Raw genomic sequence first — 26,348 nt, 5'->3', positions numbered from 1 at the left:
CTTTGAAACTCCATAAATATTCTTAGTTAATTGTCTGTTGTTAATGTAAATGAACTACAATAACAACCCTAAAAGAAAACATAGAAATATTCGGGACAACTGATATCCAATTACTTCACACAGTATTCAGCTTACCTATATTATGCATTAGTGTTTCTTCTGCATGTCACATGGAGTTGCTGCTTCTGGGTTTCATTTGCACATTACATTGTAGGCTTACAAAGAAGCAAGTCCCATAGGTGAGACAGGCAAACAGGCATGTCTAGCATACCCTCAAAATTAAGACTCTCCAGAGCAGACTCTCTTGCATGCTGAAGAAGCCTACAGCACTTAACTAGACAAGATGAATCCATGCTGACCAGCTGTTTCAAAGAACCATCCCACAACAAAACTTAATCAAATGCACTACCATTACCGTATCTCTGAATGTTGACCCTAATAAAGAACAGTCTTTCTTTATTTGCTCACTTCAAACTGTTTTAGCTAGCACTACAGGTAAAGATTTATCCCTTACAACAACCAAATTGAAAAAAAAAAAAAAAAGAAAATTAAAGAGTATGAATGCTTGCAGATGTCCCATGCTTTCCCCAATCAACACTGAAGAAAAATATTTTGAAAAGGACTGTATGTAAGAAGGAAAGAGCACATCTGGTTCAGCCCAAACTACACTGGCAAGATAAACCTCTTCTTTCAGTTTAATTTGTGGGAAAAGCTCTGCCAAGCCTCCTTAGTCATCCCTGCCTTGCAGCGATGGGAAGAAATGTAAAGAACAGGGAGATCCCTACTATTGCATCTGCTATCACTAAGGGAAAGAAATGTACATGCTATTTTTCTGTTTACAGATGACAGTCCAGGTTGAAAGAGAAGGGTGCAACAATAGTGTAGGTTCTCAGGGACCGGACTGCAACATCCATTTTTCAGTCTGTTTCTTCAATGCCTGACTACCCTAACACATACTTGGATCATTTCATCCAAATTAGTATATGGGCTTTGTTTTTCAGAAGATAGCAAATCAAAGCGAGGAAAGTGGGATGAAAAAGTGAATAATGTCTACATATGATCCCACCTCAAAAGTCTACACTAAAAAAGCAGACAGGAAAAAAGAGGGTAGAAGGAAACTACAAAATGCTGACACAATGAAGCACTAATGCCCTGGTAGAAATTAATGAAATTCATAAAGAGAGATCTGAATGGACAAAATTTGAAAGAAAATTCCTTAAAGCTAATGCTCATATATTTTGACTCACAATGAATGTGAAAAGCCTGTAAAAAAATATAAACCCCTGCACTTTATAGAAGTCTGATGCAGTTCTAAGTTTTCAAATCAATTAACTCAGCATAGCTGAGTAAGATTCCCCAGTCATTCATTCTAATATTTATATAAATGAAAAACCCTGCTTCTGTTAGAAGCTCCAGTTTATATGTTTCGTGCTGTCTTTACAGACGACATATGATCAACAGATCTATAACTTAATCTTTAGACAGATCTTACACAAACTGGAGTTGCTGTGAATTAGTATTTGAAGATCATATTGTAAGGTATGTGAAATTCTACTGCCTACTACAGCTGTCCACTTCAAAGTATTTTCTACACATATTTACATTAGCAGGCCATCTCCTACTGAATATGTGCCATACTATGCCTTAAAATAAGTAAATTCTGAAATTAACTAATAGTAGTTCCTAAATGGTCTTATGAAACTTCAGTAATTAAGATCAAAGCTCGTGATCAAGAACACACCATGTAATTACTCATGTTTCCTTAAAACACTTTACAGCATAAGGAAAACTATTACATGCAAAACCAGAAAGGATTTCTGACACTAGGAACATCTGGAGAAACAAATGTACTTAGCCTTACCTTTGGGCTGCTGTTTTTACTACTGCTGTCTGTGCATGTGCATGGTGAAAACGTCTACCATGTACCACAGTTACAGGACAAGACATGTTCTGAGCATTTTCACTGCAAACATAGAGAAAAATGGTTTAAGAAAAGACAAAAGGACTCTGGCACATTTGTACTTGGTCTTAACTAAAAGTTTAGATGTTTTGCTTTTATAACACCAACCATACAAATCCAAATATCAACAAAGTATTTCTGAATCAGTAATTCAACTTGTTATGGTCTTTTGACAGGCATAAAAGCATTTAATCCTATATTAAAATAAAACAAGTAAGAAAATACACAATTCAATGATGATTCCACTACCCCCCAGAAGATAAAGTTTTTTTTTTCATTTTATTACCACCTAATGCATTGTGAGCCAGTTCTCCTTTTCCTCCTGTCACTGCAAAAAGACTCTGCCTTTTTAAATTATTACTTACATGCAATTAATAAAATGATATGTAATGCATATTTTATTATGTAAAATACATATTGTATGTTTATATAATTTTATTCATACTTTATTCATACTTCTTTCAGCAGAAGCTTTGCTTTTATTCTGTCATGAACAATGAAAAAAAATGAAGTACCAAAATTCCCCAAAAAGATGGCAACCAATTCCTAATCCTTCCTTTACACTCCCCAAAAAGATAAAAGTGAGCAAACTGCTAGCTTGTCTGTTAAGTTTTTTTCTATTTCAGTTTAGCACTACAAACCCTTTTGGAAGCCTTATGTTGAGTACCATAAGTCAGTATTAGAGCTTTTAGAGTATTTCTGACTGGTCATGACTGTTATGATCTGACATAGCTTAACCATGAACGTAACAGAACAAGATTATCAAAATCAACCAAATGGTAAAACTCTTTCCTAAAATATGAAGTTTAGAAACATCATAAATGTTCTGAGTTCAGTTTGATTTCCTCAAAACTAAACCAATAGCATCCAGTTCTCACACCAACCTCTTGAAAGTAACTCATCCTACATTACTTCTGAGTCAAGACTATGCAACTGCAGCTGGTCAGTCATCATCTAGACTATTGCAGTCAACTTTCTGTTTAGTGTTGTCACCTGAGAAACAAAAAGCTGACAGCTGCTTGCCCTAAATACTTCAGGGTATCCTCTCTGGCTTCCAATTTAATGTCTTTGAAAGAGACATTTTCTTAGAAAAGAAAACACAAGCAGACTGCAGGAATGCCTTCTCAACTACTGAAAACTTGAGGAGTTCAAACAAGCAACTAAGTCTATAAACACACCTATCTCATGTTTCATCATTTTATTTCTTGAATCTGAGCTTTGCCAAGCTATCGTGATTAGGAAACTCTAAGTTTTGTACACCCGAACACAAAAAAATGTTAGACAGCACTCTGCCTTCTGCCTCATGCTCAAGTAGTTAGAAATTCCCGTAGGTACTAGAATAGAATATCATAGCCTGGTGGGTGACCACATTTGAGTCAAAGCTGACTGTTCTAGACGGCACGCTTAAATGGTTCACATGGCGTCAGATATGCTTCCAAGTAGGGCAGCCGTAAAATACAATCTGCTCTATAATCCTGTTCTTTGAATAGATCATACCCAGTACAGACAGAACCAACAGAAAACTCAATCATTAAGTCCTAGCAAGTTGCAAAATGGGCACATACAAACTAAAATCTGGCTTTGCAAGTTTCAGCATAGTTTCAAGAAAATTGACATACAACACCAAAACCAGAGTGATATAATGGTCAGAAAATTTCTTGAAAGGACAAGTGTTCTGTAAGTCTCAAAGGCCTCAGAATATATTAACAATATACATCTCTTCTTGACATGACCTCAGAAACCACAGCATCATTTAAAGTCTAGGCTCCAAGGAAAATAAGTTTACACCATTACATTCTATCAGCTGATCCTAAGAACTTCCTAACACCACAGATTCAAAAGGCAAAGCAGAGTAATCTTGCACTGGTATTTTCAGGAACACAGAACACAACTACGGACCACATTAATTCTACCGTTCATTAAGAAATTTTTTTACAAAATATTACAAAGAAAAAATCTACAAGGAACTTAATAATGTGAGAAATTTTGATACAAGTTATTGAAAACCAGCAAAGAAAAAAGCAATTTAAAGAACAACTGATTAAAAAAAAAAAAAAAACAACAAAACTATTACAGTTAAGCTAGTTTCATACCAGATTTGCTTAACCAGATAACAGATGACAATTTTTGGGCTGGTTTAAGTTTTTGTACATTCAAGTGTATATGTAGAGGGAAAATTTCTTCTCACTGTCCTTGCATATCCCTTCTTCCTATCACTCATTTCCTGAATTTCAGGGAATACTGTACCACAGTACAGCAGCATTACAGTAGCAACAACTAAAAACCACTGGTGTTATCAACGTTGTTCCCAGGCTGAAAGTCAAAAACACAGCACTGCACCAGCTACTAAGACTGAGAAAAATGACGGCTACTGCTCAACCCAGGACACACAATAATAATAATTTGAGTCAAGCCCCACAAATCTGAAGAGTTTTTAACCCCTATGCCACAGACAAAGTAGAAAAAGAAGAGACTTCAACTTTATGATAAAAATCATCATGAACAGCTCACGAATCTCAAATATCTGATCATCTTGTACTTCACCTAGCAACTGATGGACCACCAGTCCAGACTGGAAATTCTGAATTTGTTCCCTGCACCCCCAGATCAAAGATGAGAACAGCAGGAGAGGGTACACATCACATAGGATTTATTTTCTCAAGTGACTCAGTGCTAAGACGGTCCCATTAACCAATAACAGGCCCAACTACATCTATCTTATTAATTTTTCCTTCCTGCAAAGGTAATCAAATTGAATGTACTTTAGCAACATGAAACACTCCCAGAGAAAGTTACATGAATGTACCACTTTTTATTACATAATAAAGAGATTAGTCTGTTACAAGCTAGGAGCAGTAGTAACAAGCAAGTACAGCACTGAATGCTTAAACACTGTTCCTGTCAGCTCTAAAGGCAACTGGCAATCTCAAGCTATTTTGCAGGAGTACATTTATTTCTGAATCTTTTAAAGGAACAGTCCATGACTCCTAAATCGAAGGCTATCTTGCAGTAAGGAAAACAGAAAATGCACATAGAGTTAATCCTGGCAATTCACAGTCATGGAAAGAAGAAATTCTTGATGGGGATGTTAGAAATATTTTTCTACCTGTTAAGAGCTGTATAGAGGAAGCAACAGCATATGCAGACAACACTGGTAAGCTGTATAGAGGAAGCAACAGCATATGCAGACAACACTGACAAGTATGCCAGTGACTGCTCTAACTCTATTTTAATAATCTTCTGCTATTTTAGTAATGTGCTATTTAACAGTTTGGAAGAGCAAAAACCTTAATCTAGTTTTCTACCTTTCTGTGCCCAGAAGCACAGAACAACATAGCTTCTTAAAATGCACAGCACATAATGTAAATATAGTACAAGTTCTGTTCATTTAGCATTGATTTATATCAATGACCAAATAAATAAGCAAATGTAAAACTAAAACCAGTACCTCAGTTTCTTATTATTTCCCATCATGTTGAGGCCAATTGAGTTCCCTTTAAGAAGTCTCAGGCCTCCAGCTTTGCCTCGCCTTGCGTATGTTTTTAAGGAATCACCACTTGTGCCAACAGCTCCAGGCCGACAACGAAGTGACTGTAACAAAAGAATTCACTTCTATTAAAACCCTTGTGTAAAAGGAAAAGATTACTTATAAAATATTTACATATTATTTTGGCTTCATTTTCAGACTGCTTTTGTACCAAATTTAATGTAAAATATACCCTGTCTATACCCTTACTCACTAGGATTCCTTACTTAACAAAATATGACTATTCTCAAAGTATTATGAAACATCTTACAGTTGTAAGCTATTTCAGCATACATTAAAACACAAAAAAGCATGAGTTTTGCTTATGTATCTTCTCCTTTTATATAGACATACACATACACACATGTATATATACATACAAAATTAGGAATCCCACAGTAAGCAATCACGGGACATAACGATTAAAATTAGTGATTAAAAAATATAATCCCATTATGACAACTGTTTAAACTTAGAACAACTTATTCATGTTTGTATTTTCAGAATACTACTCAAACACAACATCTATAGGAGTAAGAGGAACAAAAACATTAAGGGCAAGCAGAGAGCCTGAGCGTATGTTGCTAAATCCACACAGCAACTTTCATTTTGCAATACTGCACAGGTGACTATGCAACATTGTTTAATAACCTAGAAAGCTTTAAAGATTCATTTTTACCATGAGGTTAACAAAGTACTTGCCTTTCTTTCGTCACTGGTACTGAAAGGTCCATCACTGTCATCTATGCTGAGCAGATTTGCCTCGCTACATAGGTGTGGGAGAGAAAAGTAAATACTTCATAATGCAACAGAGCACCAGCAAAATATTTGAACACAAAAGGCTTTATTTTTTTCCTTCACTCTTTAAATTTAAATGCATCACATACACATTATATATATATATATATATATATATATATATATATATATATATATGCTTATAACAGCAGGGACATGTAAGTGGCAACACAGTGACCCAAAATATGATGCAGACTTGAACTTAAATGTACATCAAATTATTTCATAAAACTGAAAGGATGTTATTAGTTCAAAATAGAGAATACTGTTGAACTTTCAATATTGTTATGGCAATGTTATTGACATCATAAATGATTCTATACAATCCCATGTATAAACTGACTCAAGTACTAAATTAAGCTATACAATGCAGTCTAAGTTTGTGCATGTATATCAAGTATGTGGTTTAAAACTGCAAATTTCGTAGTGTTTTAGGAGAAGAACTTATGTATAACTAAATTTTATCCCATAGCAATTACTGCAAAAACATGTCTCCCTAAAAATAGCATATTCAGTTTGGCTCAACTGCTCATTAAAATGTGTATCTTTAGTACTTCTGTGTCTATAATCTTCAACTATTATAATGGGGAGGAAGCTACAGAAAAAGAAACCCAATCCATGATAACTGTGAAAACATACTCTTTTCAGTAATAGGCAATTATCCTCAAATAATCTCCAGTATCTAAATTAAAACCCCAAGAATACATTTTATACTGACAGCAGCTACATTAGGCTAATACATTCTTGCTTCCAGAAGCAACCTGCAGATAATCCCTTCTCATCAGTCCTGATAAGGTTAGTCCTCTCTTGGCTGTAACAAAATAATGTAACTTTCGGCCAACTTGTAATTGCATAGGTTTGGGGGTTTTAATTCAGGTCATTTAGACAAATTAGTTATACAAGCAGTTGTGCCAGGATTTCCAAGGGAACAGCTACACAAGAGAAAAAAAACATAGAGGTGATGGTCGAAATGTTTCTTAGCTACACATGTGACAGGTTGATTGCAATACACACGGTTATTTTAGCTCTTAATATATAAAGTAACCATTCATAGACCCAACCCAATTTCCTAAAAACATCTTCCAGGCACAAGATTTCCCTTAACGCAACAATAATTCCTCTACCTGATGCAATACAAATATCCTTATATCAAAAAAAAAAACAAACCCACAACAGAAAACAAAAACCAACCAAACAAAAAAAAAACCCACAGAAAAAAAAATATTCTTGGCTCATAGGGTAAGAATTGTAGACCCTGAAAATTCAGGAGATAAGATTGTACACACAGCCTTGATATTGGAAGAATGATGTAAATGTCAAGACGTAGCCAGTGACACTGTCATATTTTCCTTGCATTTACAGAGATACGTAATGGTAAAACAAACAATGCAGTGGATCACCACTGATTTCCAATATGAAGCGTCAAAAAGGCAAAATAGCTGTACTTCTATACAAACTATACATGGATATTAAATTTTTAAAATACTCTTAATTTTTTAACCTTTCTTTCAGGATAGATTATCCTTTCCAGGGAGGCTCACAGACTTTTCTTAACCCTTCATTTGAAGATACTGAGTTTAACAATTTCAGACATTTTCCACATCGTACAGAAAAAACAAAACCCTGCACTACAGACCTGAACAGCAACCTTACTGCACCTGTAGCTCTGGCATTTACATACTGTGTTGACCTAGCCAGACCATTTAATCTCTAGATATGTTTTCCTTCTTCAGCTCTAGCTTGCGTAAAAATCACAATGATTTTCAAAATGCGCTTGTACAGTGGCTATACGTTTAGGGCTTCCAGATGCCACAACATTGCAGCCATTTTAAAAAAGGGTGTTTGAATGGGTGAGAGAGAAGAGAAAGTAACAGACTGCAAATGAACATAACACTGAAAAATATCCTTTAATCAAACTCAACCAAAGTAACATGATAAAATTAAGATGACATGACTAGAAAAATATCTGCAAATTAGATATTGTTAAAGAACAATTTTTTTCATTTCAAGGAATGCAAAGTATATGTACCAGTACCAGAAATACTGTTTTTTCAGAGAGCTGAATACACAGCAACTGAGTAATGTCTATTTGCTCATGCATCACATGCCTACAGTTGCCTGATTAAAAGATGCAATTTACACAGACAGGGGGAAAAAACACTATCCCACACTCCCACATAACCAGACAATAACATTTTAACACTACAGAAATGAAATATCAGTGGCCTTGCTGGGAGAAGTCCATGCCTCCATACTTTGTCACGTTCAAGCAGGGAGCCAGGTAGAGAGATTTTCACACTAGAATGACAATTTCTAACTTTTTAATACTTTAATTAAAATTTTGTAACAAATGAAAAGCTAAAGCCTTTACCAAAATTGAGAAAAAAAAAGAGATTAAAAAAATTAGGTAAACAGAGTTCTTTACAAAGGAGAGTTCGTAACCGTGTATCCAAATTTAGGCATTGAAAAAGAAAAAAAAATCTGATTAGTATCTTTAATCACCATTTTTTTAATGTTTTAAAACATTAAACACTGTACAATAGCCAGACGCCTCTATTTAACAGACCATGGGTTTACTACTATCTACACGCAACCCAGGTTTTAAACCTCCCTCAATCACTGAAGTTACACTCCACTGAGCTCCAACCATATTTTAAACAACTACTTAAGTCACATTTCAAATGTAATTAGAATTTTTCTGAAAACTCTTACATATGAAAACAAGAGGCTAACATATTTCTCCTCTAAGTGCACTGTGGACATTCTTGACTTTAAATTACATGGTGGTAGGCAGCGCTTTAAAAAAAGCGCTGGTATCAGAGACACAAGAGAAGTAGTGGTCTTATTCAAGTCATGTACAATGCCATGCTGTTAAAAATAACCTTAACTAAAACTGCTAAAAATTAAGAACTCAGGCTTTGAACAAAAATGTATCAATTTAAAAGCTGTAGTGCCTTTCTAACACAGCCAAAAAGAAGCATAAAACATCTATTGAAATAAAGGTTTTTTTTTGAGAAAGGAATAAAAAGGAAGAAATTACTGGAAATAAAAGCTAAACAGAAATAAAAATAAAAAATAATAATAAAAAAAATCACTGATTTTACAGTCAGGAACACAAGGAAACAAGCAGATTATCCCCTAATTAAAGGAAATAAAAAAAAACCCAAACAAACCTTTTAAAAGAAAAATCTTGTTAAGAAAGCCACAGTGCAAATATTTACTTACCACCCATTTATTTGTACTCAGTTTCTAATAAAGCTATTAGTGAACACATCTCAGGGGAAGGCCTAAACCTGGATTCCTAAAACACCAGTACAACAACCAATACACTGGGCCCACCAGTTTACAAAACCACTGTAGGACACATAGAGACGCATTTCAAAAACATTTACCCAGATTTTAAAAATTAAGTAGATATAATTTCTTATATTATTTTGGCCATAAGTCTGCCATCCTTTCGTGTCTTCTGCTACATAAGAATCATTTAATCATTTATTCTGTGATAGTTTACAAAAGCTTCAGTGTGTTCCATTGACCAACTGGGTTTTTCACCATTGCTCTACATAAAGGTTCCTCTCCCATGGGATCTCCAAGTACAAAGCAAGAAAAGTCTCAAGACACTTGCTATCATGTTGATTGCTCTCCTGAATAATTAATTTTGTAAATCATCAAAAATGTTACTTTTTCAAGTGGACTAAAGATTATCTGTTGGCATTTACTTTGGGATAAGATACTTGTCCACTACCATTTTAAATGTCTGTAACACTAACCATGTCAAGTATCAAATATAGCAGCGTTTTAAAATGCATATATTGTGTTGTGTGATCCTTAATTTTTCCAAATCACCTCCAGTTTACAAATGTTCTTTACTCTTTTTGTGCTCATTACTGGAAACCTTACCATTACAACACAGCTCATGTGATTCCCCAAATAAGTTAACGACACACTGATTTTAAAATAATCTACCTATTCTAAAAATTGCTTTGGCAGAAAGTCACTGACCACATATTTTGTGTTCATCTCACTCAGGAAAGATAATCCAAGCAGACATCCGGTATTGACCCACAACATTATCAAAGGGCTCATGGAATAACACATGAATACAGCTAACTCTTTAAGTGCTGGAATGTTAATGTTATTCTTGGGCCAGCTCAAAACAAACTTATTGTGTGTCTGCCATTAAGAGGGCAAAAAGCTGTGATACTAAAATGCTAGTGCCTCAACAATGACAAGATGCATCCAGATGCTTGCTTCAGATTTACAGCTTTCTCCACACAGAAATGTAGTTAATTACAAGCACTGCAGCACTCCATAGTGAATGACAGTTTTCTTAAATTGCCATAATACATACTTATTATAATAAATTCAAAATACTGTGGGGATGCAAAACTTTATGCTGGAACAATTCTATGAACTAAAGCTTTGACAAAAGTTCTTACTGCTTACCTCACACTTCAGTGAACTCCTGAACTCATTTTTTAATGACTAAAACATCACATTTCCTAATGTTTTTATAAGATTACAGCATAACCTGCTGCTGCAGCCTAAGTGGTTATGTGTTTACTTTCCCATCTCCCTTCCAATGCACAATATTTGGCAAAAAAATTACAAGATACAAATTCATGTAACTATTTTGATTCTTTATAGAGGATTCAGTTTCTCCTTCCTAGAAAACCACAGCATCCTTTCTAAACTTTCAGGTCCTATCGTCCAAATATGTAAAACCAACAAATAAATGCAACACACATTCTTCATGCATGAAACTTGTTCTTCTAATGGGTCATTAGTCTTGTTTAAAATAAATACATTAGCAACAATAAAATATCACAAGGACAAAGTATGTATTCAAACTACACATTATAGGGTTTGAATTTTAGTCAAAATCAAGACATATGCAGTAAAGAAAAAAATGACCAGGGAACAAAACCATCCTTAACTCTACCCAGTGAGATAAGCACAAGAGAGAAATACCTAGTCTGTTAAGCTAAATTTAACTTATGCAGGCCTACAGGTACTGAAGTACCTTAACCATAACTGTGAGGTATTGAGTAGCAGCACCATTAAAGGAAAAGCTGAATCTGATTAGACACCTTACTTTTTAATTACCTTACTTTGCATGTTGGCATATTTCTGGCCTGTGTTCCTTAGACTCACATAGTAGCTCCAAAGACAATTGCAACACTTCTGAAATGTACTACTGTAAGCCCCACGTTGACAATCAAATTTACATTAAAATGCAATTTAAAATAATATTTTAAATAATTTAAAATAATCACTTCTTTGAAACCATTTTTATCACTGAACTTTTAAAATACTACAGATTATTTCTTATTAAGTTACAAAAATTATTTATTTATAAATAGACATTTATACTTTCAATAGCCTAGATAAAAGCATCCTTACTCTTTCTCTGCATCTCCTTCACTTTCTTCTTCATGATCAAAGCTCCAATTACTTTTAAAACCTCCATCTCTCTTGGACTGTGATCTATCCAAAGCTGAAATGAGAACAAGTTAAGATAAGTCTAGATTTCAAGCTGAGTTATTAATCAACACAAACTAGAGGAGTAAACCAGATGCATGTATTTTCCCCAAGTATTTATTTTGTTGATGCTAATGTTTAACCATCATTTAACAAAGTAAATTCATCAGTGCAGTGGTGATTTATTTTCCTAAATAAATACAAGTATCTGTCAACGTCTTGATTACTAATGCAACAAGTTAGCAACCTATTAAAAATTACGATGCAAAGTAGTTTTACAAGAATTTCAACTGCTTTGCTGACACCTGGAAGTTTAGGGGTTCCTTCTCTGATATGAACTATATGCCACACACAGAAAAGGTCCTAAAATTTATTATTTGTCTAATACCCAAACACGTTTAATTTTTCCATATAAAAGCAACAGTTCTGAGATGCCTCAAGAACAATTTCAACATAATATGCTTTTTTTTTAATTCAACATCTGACACTAACTGAAATTTCAGCACTGGCATCAATGAAGCAGAAACTACAGTCACACTACACTAAATTTATCTACTGCAATATCCAACAGTATGGAGATTTTCATATAACATGACAGCATGGTGGTATTCTTAACTGAAGGAGGTCCAGAGCACGGAGACGGCACTCATTAAAGCAAGGCACTGTTCACTCCAGGTCCTAATTATTGCAACTAAGAGCTGTCTCACACAAATTCTGTATGACAAACTATGCAGCAGCTTTGATTTTGTGTAATTTAAATGTCTTTTCTTACTATGTGTTTCTTCACATAGTTAGAAATGCATTTAGAAATAATGAATGCAACTTTATATTTTGATAGAAAAGAAAAAAAATAATCACAACTAACAGATGTCTAGGGTAAAGTACAAACAAGACACACAGAAATATTTATTGCATATTCAACCTCTGTATCAAGGACTTCCCGAGCCATGGGTAATACTTTTGTGTTTAACAGCCTTTGCTAGCCCTTGTCTCCCCACTTGCTTTTTTAATCAAGCCTACTTTAGAGAATCAACAACATCTTGCAGCGATAGTACCTCCGCTCAATTATACATTACATGAGTAAGTATTTCCTTCTGTTTGTCCTGATTTAATCTGGCATTTTTTGCTCCTACTTAGTGCTTTACTCCTCCAGTTTTTGTACTTTGGAAGACAGTAGTAAGTAATCCTTCCCTATTCACTCATGACTGCCTAGGTTTCTGATGTGCTCTTTCATGGTCATCCTTTTCCCAGGCAGAAAAAGAGTCTTCCTAGTTTTTCCTCACAGGCAAGTTGTTTCATGTCTTTAAATCACTCTCAATGCTTCTCTATGAAGCTCTTCTAGTCCACTGTACCTCTTTGAAATGAGAATACCAACACTCTAAGAAATATTCAAGATGCGTATGTGCCATGATTTTCTACAGAAGCAGCAGCATGTTGTTTCTGTTTTATTCTTTATTCCTTTTCTAATAACACTTGAGACTGAATTTGCTGTTTTCATTGGTATGGAGAACTGCACTGATCTTCATATACTAGATAATATCACTTTCCACTCAAGATTGGTACAAACCAGTTCAGAGCCAATAGTTTTCTACAAAAATTCTCTTTCCTACTTCTCATTCATTTAGACTACCTGGCATTAACCGACAGCAGATTTCAGATATAATTTTTAACCCACACAACCCAAAACCTGAGCATCGGCAATTTTCTTTAAATAGCTAGCCATTATACTAATGCAAGTAAAGTCTGCAGCATCTACAAACTCTGTCACCTTGGTACCAAACCCTTTTTCATCTACTTGTACACCAATGTTAATAAAGAACCTTGTGGAATTCAATCGTTTACACCTTCTTTTAACAAAACAAAGCATTTTTGCCTTCTCTTTCCACCCGTTACCAGCTGTTCCTTAGAAAACTTTCAGTTTCATCCAGAGTTGACTAGCCTCTCCAAAAGCCTTTGGTAAAGGCGTTTACAGAGTGAACAATGAAACTAATTCTGATATTCATTATCATTTCTATGATTTTGGGTTGTGTGGTCACAAAGCTCACTCATGTAGTTCCTCAAATACCACCACTGCATTTTAAAAAAGCTGGTATCATACTAGCTACCTTCTTTACCTGTAGCAGAAAGATTATTCTAACCAGCAAGTAATACGCTATAGCCATTAGCTCCTTTATTTCTGAGTTCCTCTTGCAACACTTGGATGAATGCCACTTGATCTTGCTGCCTTGTATATTGCTTGCTTAATGTACTACAGTTTTTCCACTGATGTTTTGTTTTGAGTCATAAACTATCACATTCCTTCTTTAGAAATATTCTGGCATGAAGACATCTGTATGTGTTGTTAAAGTGAATGCAAGCAATTCTGTTTTTCAGCTATGACCTTATATTCTCCAAAGCCACCTTTTACATCTGGGTTGTCTACTGACCCTACTGATACTCCAGAAACTTTTCTGCTGAGTTTGAAGAAACACTTAACAATAGTTTTTATGGCTGCTGGGAATTATTACACACACACCCCCTTTTTTTTTCCTGCCTCATTATGATTACAAGTTAAATACACTACCTTTTTCATTATTCTGTATTTTCATCATTCACACAAATGATGAAAATACAGAATACAGCTTTAGAAAGGAAGATGTTTTCATTCAGACATTTCACCTTACTCGCTGTTTATCCATGCCTTTTAAAGTCTATTTAAATAAGCAGCACGCATGTACAGCAAAACTCCAATATGGTGTCTTTAACTAACTCCCAAGCAGTCTGCAAATATTTTACACCCCAGCTCCATCTTTCAGTTCCTTTTCAAAAAGTTCCTTGAAATTTTTCTGTAGTCCTTTTTTGAATAAAGCTTTTCTGTGTTGAATGGTTTGTCCACCAATAGGGACCAGCTCAGTTGCCATGGAAGAGGAGTCTCAGTATCCCAGCTCTGCTCACTCAGCTCTGGATCAATTTTCTTTCTCTCTAGCATTCATGCAAAAAATGCAAATCTAGAACTATACCATCATGTTAGCAGGACTGCTCATCTGAGTCATTTGATCTGAACAGTCACGTGGGATCTGATTCTATACAGTTTTGTTTTTTTTTTTTTTTAACAAGGAAAGCAAGTGTCTGTCACACAAGCAAAGTTTCTCACTATTTTGTAGTAGCACATTTGGAATCTCTGTGCTGTAGCTTTTACTATGTATACTATCACAGCCATTTTAATCAGCAAGACACATTCACATCCAGAAGGTGAAGATATTCAAATAAGCAGAACTGGCCCTAAGACAGAAGCCAATGACTGATCCAAGTGCCCTTCCTGAGAAAGGCCTCCTCCCAAGAAAGGCAGCATGCTGGAGCAGGTTTCACTAACAATGACAAATCATTTTTCCTCCCACTACAAGCTCTCTTTGGTGAGGTTGTACCAAAGGAGACAAGCAATTCTGAGCCCAAGAAACTAGATGGAATTTTAAATAGACAACTTAAACAGGTAGATATCTAAGATATTCCCAAATGGGAAGAAAAAAGTTCACAGTGAATCTCCGTTGAAGAAGAAAAGTTGTGCATTTACAAAAGAAAAAAAAAAAAAACAAACAAACCAAAACCACAAAAAAAACATCCAAAAAGCCCCCACTAAACAAAAAAAACACTACACCACTTAAGTGACTGAAGTGACTGAAATGAGGAGTGACATAAACAGTATTTAGTAAACTGCTGTGCCCAACATAAGATACCATCTTAGAAGATATTTTTGTGTGTCTTTTACCTCATGCTCTAAGGCAAATCATTCCATATGAATCAGTATTATAGATTATAAGAAAAACATACCTATTCCTTTATTGATTTGAATGTGATGCTGTATTGGGTTTGTATGTCAAAGTTTTGGTAGTGGGGGTTAAGGAGGAGTGCTGCAGGGGTGGCTTCTCTGAGAAGATGCCAGAACCTGCCCCCCATCAGTGTTGGATGGAGCCAGTTCCAGTCAGCTTCAAAATGGGCTCACTGCTGGCCAAGGCTGAGCCCACCAGCAACACTGGTAGCACCACTGGGAAAACGACTTAAGGGAGAAAAAAATGCTGTGAAACAACAGCCAGTAGACAGAAGTGAGAATATGTGAAACAGGTCTACAGACACCAAGGTCAGTGCAGAAGGAGGGGAGGAGGTGCTCCAGGCACCAGAGCAGAGATTCCCTTGCAGCCCATGGTGCAGCTCATGGCGCAGCTCACAGTGAGGCAGGCTGTCCCCTGCAGCCCATGTAGATCCATGGCAAAGCAGCTATCCACCTGCAACCGATATGGGGCACCCCATACTGGAACAGGGGCATGGCCAAAGGAAGCTGTGATCTCATGGGAAGCCCACACTGGAGCAGGCTGCAGGCAGGACCTGTGCCCTCATGAAGAGAGGCGCCCATGCTGCAGCAGGTTTGCTGCAGGACTTATGATTCTGCAGGGGACCCATGCTGGAGCTGTCTGTTCCTGAAGGGACCCATGCTGAAGCAGGGGAAGAGTGCTGCTTTGACATGACAATAACTACTGAGTTATCTCCCTGTCCTTATCTCAACCAAATACTTTTGTCATATTTACTCTCCCCTGTCCAGCTGAGGAGGGCAGTGATAGGATAGCTTGGTGATTACCAGGTGACCAGCCAGGGTCAACCTAACACAGATGCTAGATGCCTTTACTGGCCACACAGAGACAGGCAGGGACACCTCACACTAAACCATGCCACCCAAGGCTCTCTCCAACCGGGCCTTGAACACCAAAAGGGATGAAGCATTCACAACTTCCTTGGCCAACCCATTCCAGTGCCTCATCACCCTATCAGTAAAGAGTTTCCTCCTTATATCCAATCTAAACTTCCCCTCTGTAAGTTTTAATCCATTACCCCTTGTCCTATCAGTACAGTCCCTAGTGAAGAGTCCCTTTCCAGCATCCCTATAACGCCCCTTCAGATACTGGAAGGCTGCTATGAGGTCTCCACTCAGCCTCCTCTTCTCCAGGCTGAATAGCCAGAGCTTTCTCAGCCTGTCTTCATATGGGAGGTGCTCCAGTCCCCTGATCATCCTCATGGCCCTCCTCTGGACTTGTTCCAACACTTCCATGTCCTTTTTATGCTGAGGACACCAGAACTGCACACAATACTCCAAGTGAGGTCTCACAAGAGCAGAATAGAAGGGCAGGATCACCACCTTTGACCTGCTGGTCACTTTCCTTTTGATGCAGCCCAGGATACGGTTGGCTTTCTGGGCTGTGAGTGCACACTGAAGCCAGTGTTATACTTCTTTTTGATAGAAATCTGACAGAGAAATAATTTTTTCAATTGTTTTACTTTCCCCATTATTTCATTAGTCTTTCAGACAGGCTTATTCAGGCATCTATGCAAATAGCTTTTTATCTTTCAGCTTTGATATCATCAGTTGTGGTACATCAATGTAGAACCACAGCTGAGACTGCATTTTCACATTCTGAGGCAACACTGTATAAAAAGGTTTACTCACCCCTCACACTTCCTAAAAGCTGGGGTTTCTTATTCCTGCCCTGCACCCCTCCTATGTCAGCACAACTAAGAGCAAACCTGGGAAATAAAACTAATTCAGGCAAAAATACCTGGAGCGGCAGGGAAGGGGCAAAGTTATTTTTCAACTCTATCAGTTCCCCCCTCTGCTTGACCACACTACCACAGCACAGCTGTGACAGCAGAGCAGAGAAAAGGGGCAGCTGGGAACTGGGATTGTTTTAGGCACCAAAGAAAGCTGCATGGAACCATAGCCTAATCTCCATTTATAAGTACAGATTTAAGAAATCTATTGCTTAAAAGATGCTTTAACTTTCCTCTCCCTAAATTAGCTGCAGATGCAAAAAACTGTCAAAGCCACTTCCAATAACAGGCAGCAAACATAAATGGATAGTGAGATACTACATGAAGACAGATTTCAGCAGTAAAGCTCTATGATGCCAATGCAACGAACACAAAGTATGGACAATCTTTCACATATGGAGGTAATTTAATTTCTCAGATTGCTAGTAAAAAAACCCTGCCCATTCAAGAACGTGATAACAACAGAAAAACAATGACAAATATAGGGCATCCACTCCTGAACAAAAAGTTTGCAAAGAAAAAAGGCAGAAAATCTACATGTTCTGATAAACGACTGGGGGTTTTCTTCAGGATTTTAATGCATGCTGGTTTGCTTATAGTGCAGAATATCATGTACAATGACTGGACTCAAACCCATCAAACTGCTTAAGTTTGCTCATTTGCTGAACTGTGCTTAACCTTTGCTAAGTATTACCAAGTAACAGAGGAGGATAAAGCTTTGAAGTACGTTAAACATTTTCTTCGCTATGTCTTCGAAAGTTTTTCTGGTAAGATTGTGGTGGTAACCACATAATGAACAACCAGCGTTTTATGACCTTTTCTACTGATTCTCCTAACAGAGATGTAGAGGTATTACCCAAGGATACTGCTCTTATGACAGCATCAGAAACCAATGCAGAAGTACTTCATGAGGGCTTCTTTATTTACACCAGCAGCAAAAGGAATGTTACAGAAAACATAGGCCCACTGCTCAATGAGACAGAAACCTAGTGATAAAAGACATGGAAAGCATTGAACTTTTTTTTTTTTTGCTACTCCAGTTTTCACTTGTAAATTCTGCCCTGACCTCCCAGTTCCCCAAGTCTACCAGCACAATATGTGGGAATGCAACACCACCATCGACAAGGAAGATATTATTAAGGAACCCATAAGCCAGTTGTACAAGCAGAAGTCCATAGGATCACAGGATCGGAGAGGATGTATTTTATGGTGCTAAGGAAACTTGCCAATGTCACTGCTGGGCCTCTCTACATTATCTTTGAGGAGTCATGGCATGAGAAAGGTTTCCAATGACCGAGAAAATATCATACCTATCTTCAAGCTGAGCAACATGATGATTTGGTGAACTACAGACCAGTCTGCTTCATCTCAACACCTGATAAAGTTATGTATCAAATCTTCAAGGAATCCATTCCCACCTACATGATGACAAGAAAGTGAACAGCCAGCATGGATTTGCCAAGGGCAAACCTGACTAACCCAAATGCATTCTACAGTGAGATGACTGGCTGTGTATGTAAAGGGAGAGCAATGGGTGTTGCAAGGCCTTTTACATGGTCTCTCACAGGGTTCTTATAGCCAGACTACAAAGACATGAACTGAGTAAATGAATGAGAATGTGAGAGGAAAACCAGCTGGACCACTGGGGTCAAAGGGTTATGACTACAAGTACAAACCCAGCTGCTGGCATCCCATAGTGATCAGTACTGGAGCCAGTACTGTTTAATATCTTCATCAATTATCTGGATACTGGGACCAAGTACATTCAACAAGTTTGTAGATGATGCCAAATTTGGGGAAACAGTTGACAGAGTGGAAGCCAGGGTTACAATTCAGAAGGACGTGACAGGCAAGTGAAATGCGTTGACAAGAACTATACATAGTTCACCAACAACAAATGCAAAGTCCTGCATCTTGACCAAATAAGCAAACTGATCTAGCTGGGCTCGGTTGGGACAGAAGGTTCCAATCCATGTGATTCCAACCAGCGATCAGGCAAAAACAGTGACTACTCTTAGGTACAAAGCATCACTTAAGGAAACTGCACTATCATCGCAAACACTCCCAAAATGAAGTACCTCAGTCACTTTTCTGTCTGTTATCCATTCAAACTTTCCACACAAGGGTCCAACAATAAACAAGAAGAAAAAAAAGAGAAAAAATAAGTAAACAAAAAGTTTGGGTTTTTTTTCTACTCTTTAGCACTATGACTTTATTTCTCTACTTATATAGGGCCTTTATTGCTAGACTGGAGACATACTAAAAAATTCAGAAAGTAAGGAGAAAGTTTAAGATTTTTATATGAAATATAAATATAGGAGAGTTATCTTCCTATTTTATAAGGAAAAATGGAAGATGGATAGGCTAGGGGCAACTTCTGAACTAAGAGTTTCCTCTCAAAATTTGAAAAAGTATATAAAGCTAACAAGCCATTTCAAGGAAGATGACATGCAAACAAGAACTCCAGAACACAATTTGTGTGGCAAATCAGTATGTGATGTTAATCACATATGATCTCAAATTCTAAACAGTGAAAGAGTTTTATAATATAAGCAAAACACAACAGGAAACATTACAGGATATTATACATCTGATTTACACACTTCTGATTTTAGACTCAGCCATACACCATGGGATCCACCTTCCTAAAGAAAAGCTAAACTTGTGCAACTGAAAATATAGCAACACTAAACAATCTATTTTTATAAAGTGCTGAAAGGCAAGGTAAGATTAATAACCTAGCCTAAGTACCTGGAAATTTGACAACCAACATTTAGGCTTCCAGGTTTGCTGCAATAACTAGAATGTCAGGTTGAAATAAAGCACTGTATCTACATACCAAAGGGAAGAAAGAACAAAAAATAAGAATTTGTATTATTTAACACTTTCTGCAAACTTGTAAAACTATAAAACCATACAGAAATTAAAGTCCAGAATGGTTCCATGACTTCTACAAGAAAATAACTCACAAATGTAGGACAAAAGAAAAAACTTTAAAATGTAATTAAAGCCAAAAAAAAGCAAGACACTTATTCGATGTTGCCAGCTGCTCAAAATCCATCTGAAATGGGCAGCAAAAAAAGCACATATAAAGAAAACCTCAATTAAAAAAAAAAATCAATAATTTGCCCAAACGAAAAAGACACACCTCAGAAAAATCTGAATAGGGAAAGGATGAAAGGAGTATGAAAGAGACAATTAAATTTTAAGTTGTGAGAAAAAAATCGCATTTGCTTTTCTGTAAAGGCCAAAGACCTGCTTTCCCCCCCCCCACACACACCATTCTTAGTGACACTGGCAAGCTTTCATACCCAAATGAGAGCAGTCAGCTGGATTAGAACGCTGATATGGCTGAAAAGTAATGCAGACTAGTTCCACCAACACTTCCCCTGAGGATTAGTTTTCTGCCAATTTAGTTCCTTCAGCCAACTCGCCATGAAGCCAGAGAAGTGCTGGTATTGACTCAAGCAAAGCTGTGAGCAAGTGCAGTGTCTCTGGGAGGGGCAGCAGGACTGTCACTCAGAGCAGCACAGAGCAGTTAAGGGGGCCTGGCTGCGTTGTAAATTGCTGGCACAATTACTTGCACGGCCATTCAATATACCCCCATATGTGGGGACTCTAAGAGTTAGAAAATGACCCTACAAGTAAATCATGTCTGGCTGGAAAAAAAAAAAAAAATACAAAACGAAAACAAACAAAACAAAAACCGGAGAAATGCAACACAAATAAGCAACAGCCTCCTGCTTATATCAGATACACTATACACTTCAATTTCCTCTGCAATTAGAGATCATCCATGCAACGAGACATGACGTAATACAACTACGTTACTGCATTAAAATCACAGTATTCTTTGTAATGGAAATATAAAAGTTCACCAGATGTAACAATGAGTTTAAGGAGCACTGACAACTATTAACTAAACTGCAGTATACTAAAATTCACTACGTAGGATTTATTCATAAAAAGCTAAAAAATAACTTTAACATCCCTGGAAAAACAAACATTTTCTTAGTAATTACTTGTAAAGGCAGTGAAGAAGTGATACCAATCCATTTTTAATATAACAAAATAACACATCAGCCTGTTGACTGCTAATAGTTACAAACCTACTTTTCCAGGTAACACTCAAAAGACAGCTGAAGCAAAACATCCAACTTAAGACACCAGCCTCCAACTAGAGACGAGTTTCAGCCACCTTCACCCAAAAATTAAATTATCCTTACCTTGATCTATCAGTTAGTTCGATCACAGTGCACACAGTAAGTAATTCTTCCAAGTATGGAACAGTGCCTTTCCCATCTAACAAAGGCTTTGTTAGATGACAAAGAACTTCTTTACTACACTAATAATAGGTTGCGGTTTTTTTGGTGGTATTCAACAGGTAAAGATTCAGCTATATATAAAATATATTTGCCTAATGGCAGAACTGGTAAGGTCAGTTAAAGGTTTAGTGCCCCACTGTGCCAGGTATATCCATCATCATAACCTGGACCAGAGCAGTCCAACAGAGTAAACTTTTGAAAGTTTATTTCCAGTTGTAAAGGATCCTTACATTACCTCTTGAACAGTAAGGCTTTCTAAAAATACAGTTACAATGGACTCTAGTAAATGTTTCTAGAAGTGACCCTCAGAAATTACAAAAGTAATTGTAAATATGAAAGCTAACATCGATTTCATAGTTAAGGTTCTCATCTAATAGGCTCTTGAATAATCTTTCTGTTAGACTGTTGTATTAAACTGTTATCAGGATATTCATATTTTGCTAAATAAGCCATAAAAATCGGACATGCCAAACAAACACGACACTGTAACCTACATCATTAATAAAAGTACTTCAGAAGAAGGAATTTTAGTGCAAGTGAAACAACTGTATAGCACTGGACAAAAACACTCTCACAAAAATATTTCTGCAGCAGTTTCTTACAAACATATACTTCAAAGATTACATAATATTAATCATATCATGTAGTATTATGCCAGCAAATATTATTGGTATATATCATTCCTAAACCAGCCTTGTGGCAAGTCTTATTAAAAAAAAAAATATTAAAAACTCCAAACAGGGAGACTTAGCTCCAGCTTATATGGTCTAAAAGCAAACAAATAAAATTCAGGAAGTCTTTGTACAGTTTCTGGACCATCACTGTTCTTTATTTACCATCACTAAAGATTGAGTCAGAGAAATATATCGTAGTCAGCAGCTTTCATTCCAAATTATTCTTTCATAGGAATTACTGGGACACTGATTCAGAAATGTTTTCTTGTCTCATGCAGCAGTTGGAGTGCTCACCCATTAACAAAAACTTTTTGAAGGCCTGCTGACCAACCCAGGAATAACCACAGCTTTTTAATTTATTCCCTCCTGTCTCCAGCCTGAAAACTTGTTCTGCACAGAAGTTAACCTGTTATTTAAAATAACTGCATTTCCCTGGGAAGAGTAAAGCTGCTGTTACACAAAATTATTTATTCTAAAGTTTAAGTCACATATTACAACTTAACCTGATTTAACAGGTCACCAATGAGAGATGAAAGTAGGAATACCCTTTTCTCACATGCAGTCTGTCTGCCCTCCTCAGTCCAAACCATTGTCCAGCCTCTCCCACTTATGGTTCAGTGAGCAAATTCAGAGGTTTGGCAAAGCGCCAATATGAGAAAACTGTACACAACGAGTTCAACCTCTCTAGCAATAAACTGGTAAGTCTCAGAGGCGGTAGGACAGTACAAGACACACACAAGACTGCAATCTGAAGCAGGGGGAAAAGGTGGGGGAGCATCGGGAGGAGAGAAGCAGGCATCTCTCCCCCACCTGTGCAGCACAGCTGCAATACATAACTCCCTCTTATTAGTCAATAATGTTCTGTTAGTCCCTATCCCCAAACCAATTAATAATTTTAAGTCTTGCAAAGAGAAACAATAAATAGTTGCCATTCAGCTTTGCATCCAAAATGGAGTTGCTGCATGATAAGATAAAAGCAGCAATGTCACAGTTTGCTGCTTTAGGGAATTCATACACATGATTTATTATTACCCTGTACAAGACAATAGCATCACACCTTAATCATTTTACTGTTCTTCAGTTTATTTTGAAAGCTTTATTTTCAAATTTGCTATCCATGCTGCAAATTGTTACCGTACATTAACTACACATAAGTACTCATGCATTTGCTACAATCCTTTTTAATAGTCAACTATCCTCATATATTAGAACATAATTCCTTCTACAGATTATTCAAAGTTATTTAAACAGCAGCAGTGCCAAAATGCTAATTCCTTAACTCACAGCAGACATTAAACCATAAATCAAAATAAAACATCTTCTCAAAAGTTATTTACTTTTAATCATCCCTGTTAGCTACAGTACCCAAATAACCATTAGCCATTCTGTATTCTGATTTATACTAGACTGTAATTTAGAGACTGAATTCCATTTGGCACAATCCCCAGGTCTGTGCATGCAGACTACACCATACAAGAAAATTCAATAAGTTTTCAGTACTTTTATGACATTCTGTTGAAAGTATTCAAAAGACATCTCAAAAATATGTCTATGTATTAATGAACTACTAAGCTCTCCTTATACCATGTTAGCAGTTCTCAAACGAAGCTTCCAATCTAAACGTGTCATTGAATTAGGCAGTGATTTAATTATTAAAAATACAGTTTGATTTTAACCTGTAATTGAACAACTGGTTATCTTTTCCACATTTTCTAAATGAAATTTTGTGGCCTCAGCAGCAAAAATAAGAGCATTTTTTTTTCATCTTATATTTGTGAGGGATCAAGGCAATAAAGATTTCCAGATAATTATTTCTGTGTCATGATATCCATCAATACAGGCTGCTGAGCACCCACTACTGAAGTGCCATTTACTCCTCTGAACACAACATTCATATGCAACTGACTTGGCCAACATAAGACACCAAATTTTACTTCACCTGAAAATATTATACCCAGTAGGTTGCTGAACACCATAAAAGGAAGTTTAATAATACATGCTTTTAAAAATTGTGTAAGATCAAATTACCACCAGATTTAATTCTACATACACAGTGAATAAGAACTGTAAACTTTTTGCTAGTGCTTTATTTTTCTTAAATGTAAGCACAAAGTAATCCAATACAGAGCATTAGACAAATTTCAACCTATGTAATATCTCAACCTCAAAAACCCTCTAAACTGAAACCAAATAGATGCTAAAACATGAGCCAAAAGAAATTAACTTTCCAAATTACTTCCCCCAATGAAAGTGCCTTTTAGTTTAGAACAACCAAGCTAAGAGAAAAACTACATTTGCTGGTTTACCTCCAAAAAGAATTTGTTGCCTTTATTTCTCCAAACTCCCCCACCACAACAGCTCAATTTTTGTTTATCTTGTTTTCTCAGTCTCCTGCAGCTATTCTGTACACTCTTCTACTCCTTTCTGCAAGATACACACAGATGGAGGCACACACTGTCCTGTGTACTCAGTGCTCTGGCTGTCCTGACCCCAGACTACTCTGCCAATCTATGAACTCATGTTAGAAGCAAACCAAACCATACTGAGGCAGCACTGAAACCTTTGCTTCAGGGACGCCGATTTTGACTTCCCTGTTTTATGGAAGTAAGCAAGTGTCTCAAAATTCCTAGATGTTTACCTGTGAGATCTCTACTCCTCTGCAAACAACAGGTTTAATAGCTGTTACCGGGAAGAGACAAAATTATGCATTATGACCTAAAACCCCCTCATATTCTTATAAAGCAGTATTTAAAAGTGGTCAGTTTAGTGATCAATCTCACAGCATAGGACCTGATACAACATAACACACCTTGGAACCCCTTAGTTCTCTCCAGGAAGAGACACAACTAAAACTCCATAAAAAGTCTGACACTGCACTGCAATCCACCCAGTCTTACAAAAACAACAGTAATAAAAGCAAAAGTTGTTGTTGAAGCCATTACAATAAATAATTTATTACATTTTATCCTTGAACACAAAACAAGAAGCAAAAGACTAAAACATCCAAATAGGATCATCATAAAAGGATCTGTGCAAACAGACATCTGCAAAATACTGGTTTATGCTTGTATCAAGCCACATATTGCTGTAATTACTTGTGTTATTACTATTACTTTTGTATTTCTACTTACATAAAGAAGAGTGTAAGGATCTCTTTTAGGAACATTCTCCCCCCTCCACTAAAATACAGTAGAATTTCTGTACTTTTTCTGAGGAAAGAGTGCCAGAAAATAATCAATGAGGCATCACATACGAGACAGTTACTCTTACACCTGAAGCTTCTATGTCCCACTTCGTGCAAAATTATTACAGTAGTAGCTGTTTAGGCAAAACTACCAAATAATAAATGCCTCCATAATGAAAACCAGAATATTGCACACAGATGCTTTCAAACAGAGAAAGCTGAGGACAAACCTGAGCTTCTAGAATCCTAAATCTCAAAATTAAAAAGAAGATGATGATGCAGAAGAGGACTTGGACACAGGCTATTATTTAAGAATGTGCTACCAAGCATATTACCACATGTGTTTTAGAGCATTAAGAAATAAGTTTATTTTTATCATTTTTCTACGTGTCTTAAGAAGTAGGGTGCCTTACTCAAAAGTCAGATAGGCACATATTAAAAAATAAGACAGAAAATAGTCTCACTTTGAGAAACAGTTCTCAGCAAGTGGATTTTGGTCCTAGAATATAATCTATCATTGAAGTTAATAAGATTTCTTAGTGTTAAAACTCTGGAAAGGACATCTGAACAAAGGTCTGAAAAGACACAGAGGTAGTGTTGAAAAGAAATTCTGAATGGGTCAGAGACTGGGAGACATAAGCAAACATGGAAAATTCACAAATTTCTCACTTTCCGATCAAAAACTACTCTAAAGAAAGACAGACGAAAGGAACAGAACACATCTGGACATTTACGGGACTGACACAAACCAAAGAATAATTCAACATCATAGAGCAGGAGCTTAGATTATGATAAAGACACAGAACAAAGTGAATGATACCTGAAA

At 36.5% G+C, this 26,348-nt stretch overlaps 1 protein-coding gene across 2 annotated transcripts in view; it reads right to left on the bottom strand.

The window, feature by feature from the left end:
* The window catches only part of SENP6 (SUMO specific peptidase 6), a 73,483-nt gene that overhangs the window by 42,680 nt on the left and 4,455 nt on the right, over positions 1 to 26,348 (bottom strand). For both annotated transcript variants that reach the window (XM_031052638.2, XM_005153305.3), the window contains exons 2-5: positions 11,688 to 11,781; positions 6,189 to 6,252; positions 5,409 to 5,551; positions 1,862 to 1,963 (exon numbers count right to left, since the gene is read on the bottom strand). In XM_031052638.2, the coding sequence (XP_030908498.2) occupies positions 1,862 to 1,963; positions 5,409 to 5,551; positions 6,189 to 6,252; positions 11,688 to 11,781 (403 nt within the window). The remainder of the gene's footprint in view (positions 1 to 1,861; positions 1,964 to 5,408; positions 5,552 to 6,188; positions 6,253 to 11,687; positions 11,782 to 26,348) is intronic.

The sequence above is a fragment of the Melopsittacus undulatus genome, chromosome 3, assembly GCF_012275295.1.
Source record: "Melopsittacus undulatus isolate bMelUnd1 chromosome 3, bMelUnd1.mat.Z, whole genome shotgun sequence".
Taxonomy (NCBI): Eukaryota; Metazoa; Chordata; class Aves; order Psittaciformes; family Psittaculidae; genus Melopsittacus; species Melopsittacus undulatus.
Note: the sequence above shows the minus strand (reverse complement) of the source record. Positions and strands in the feature narration are given on the sequence as shown.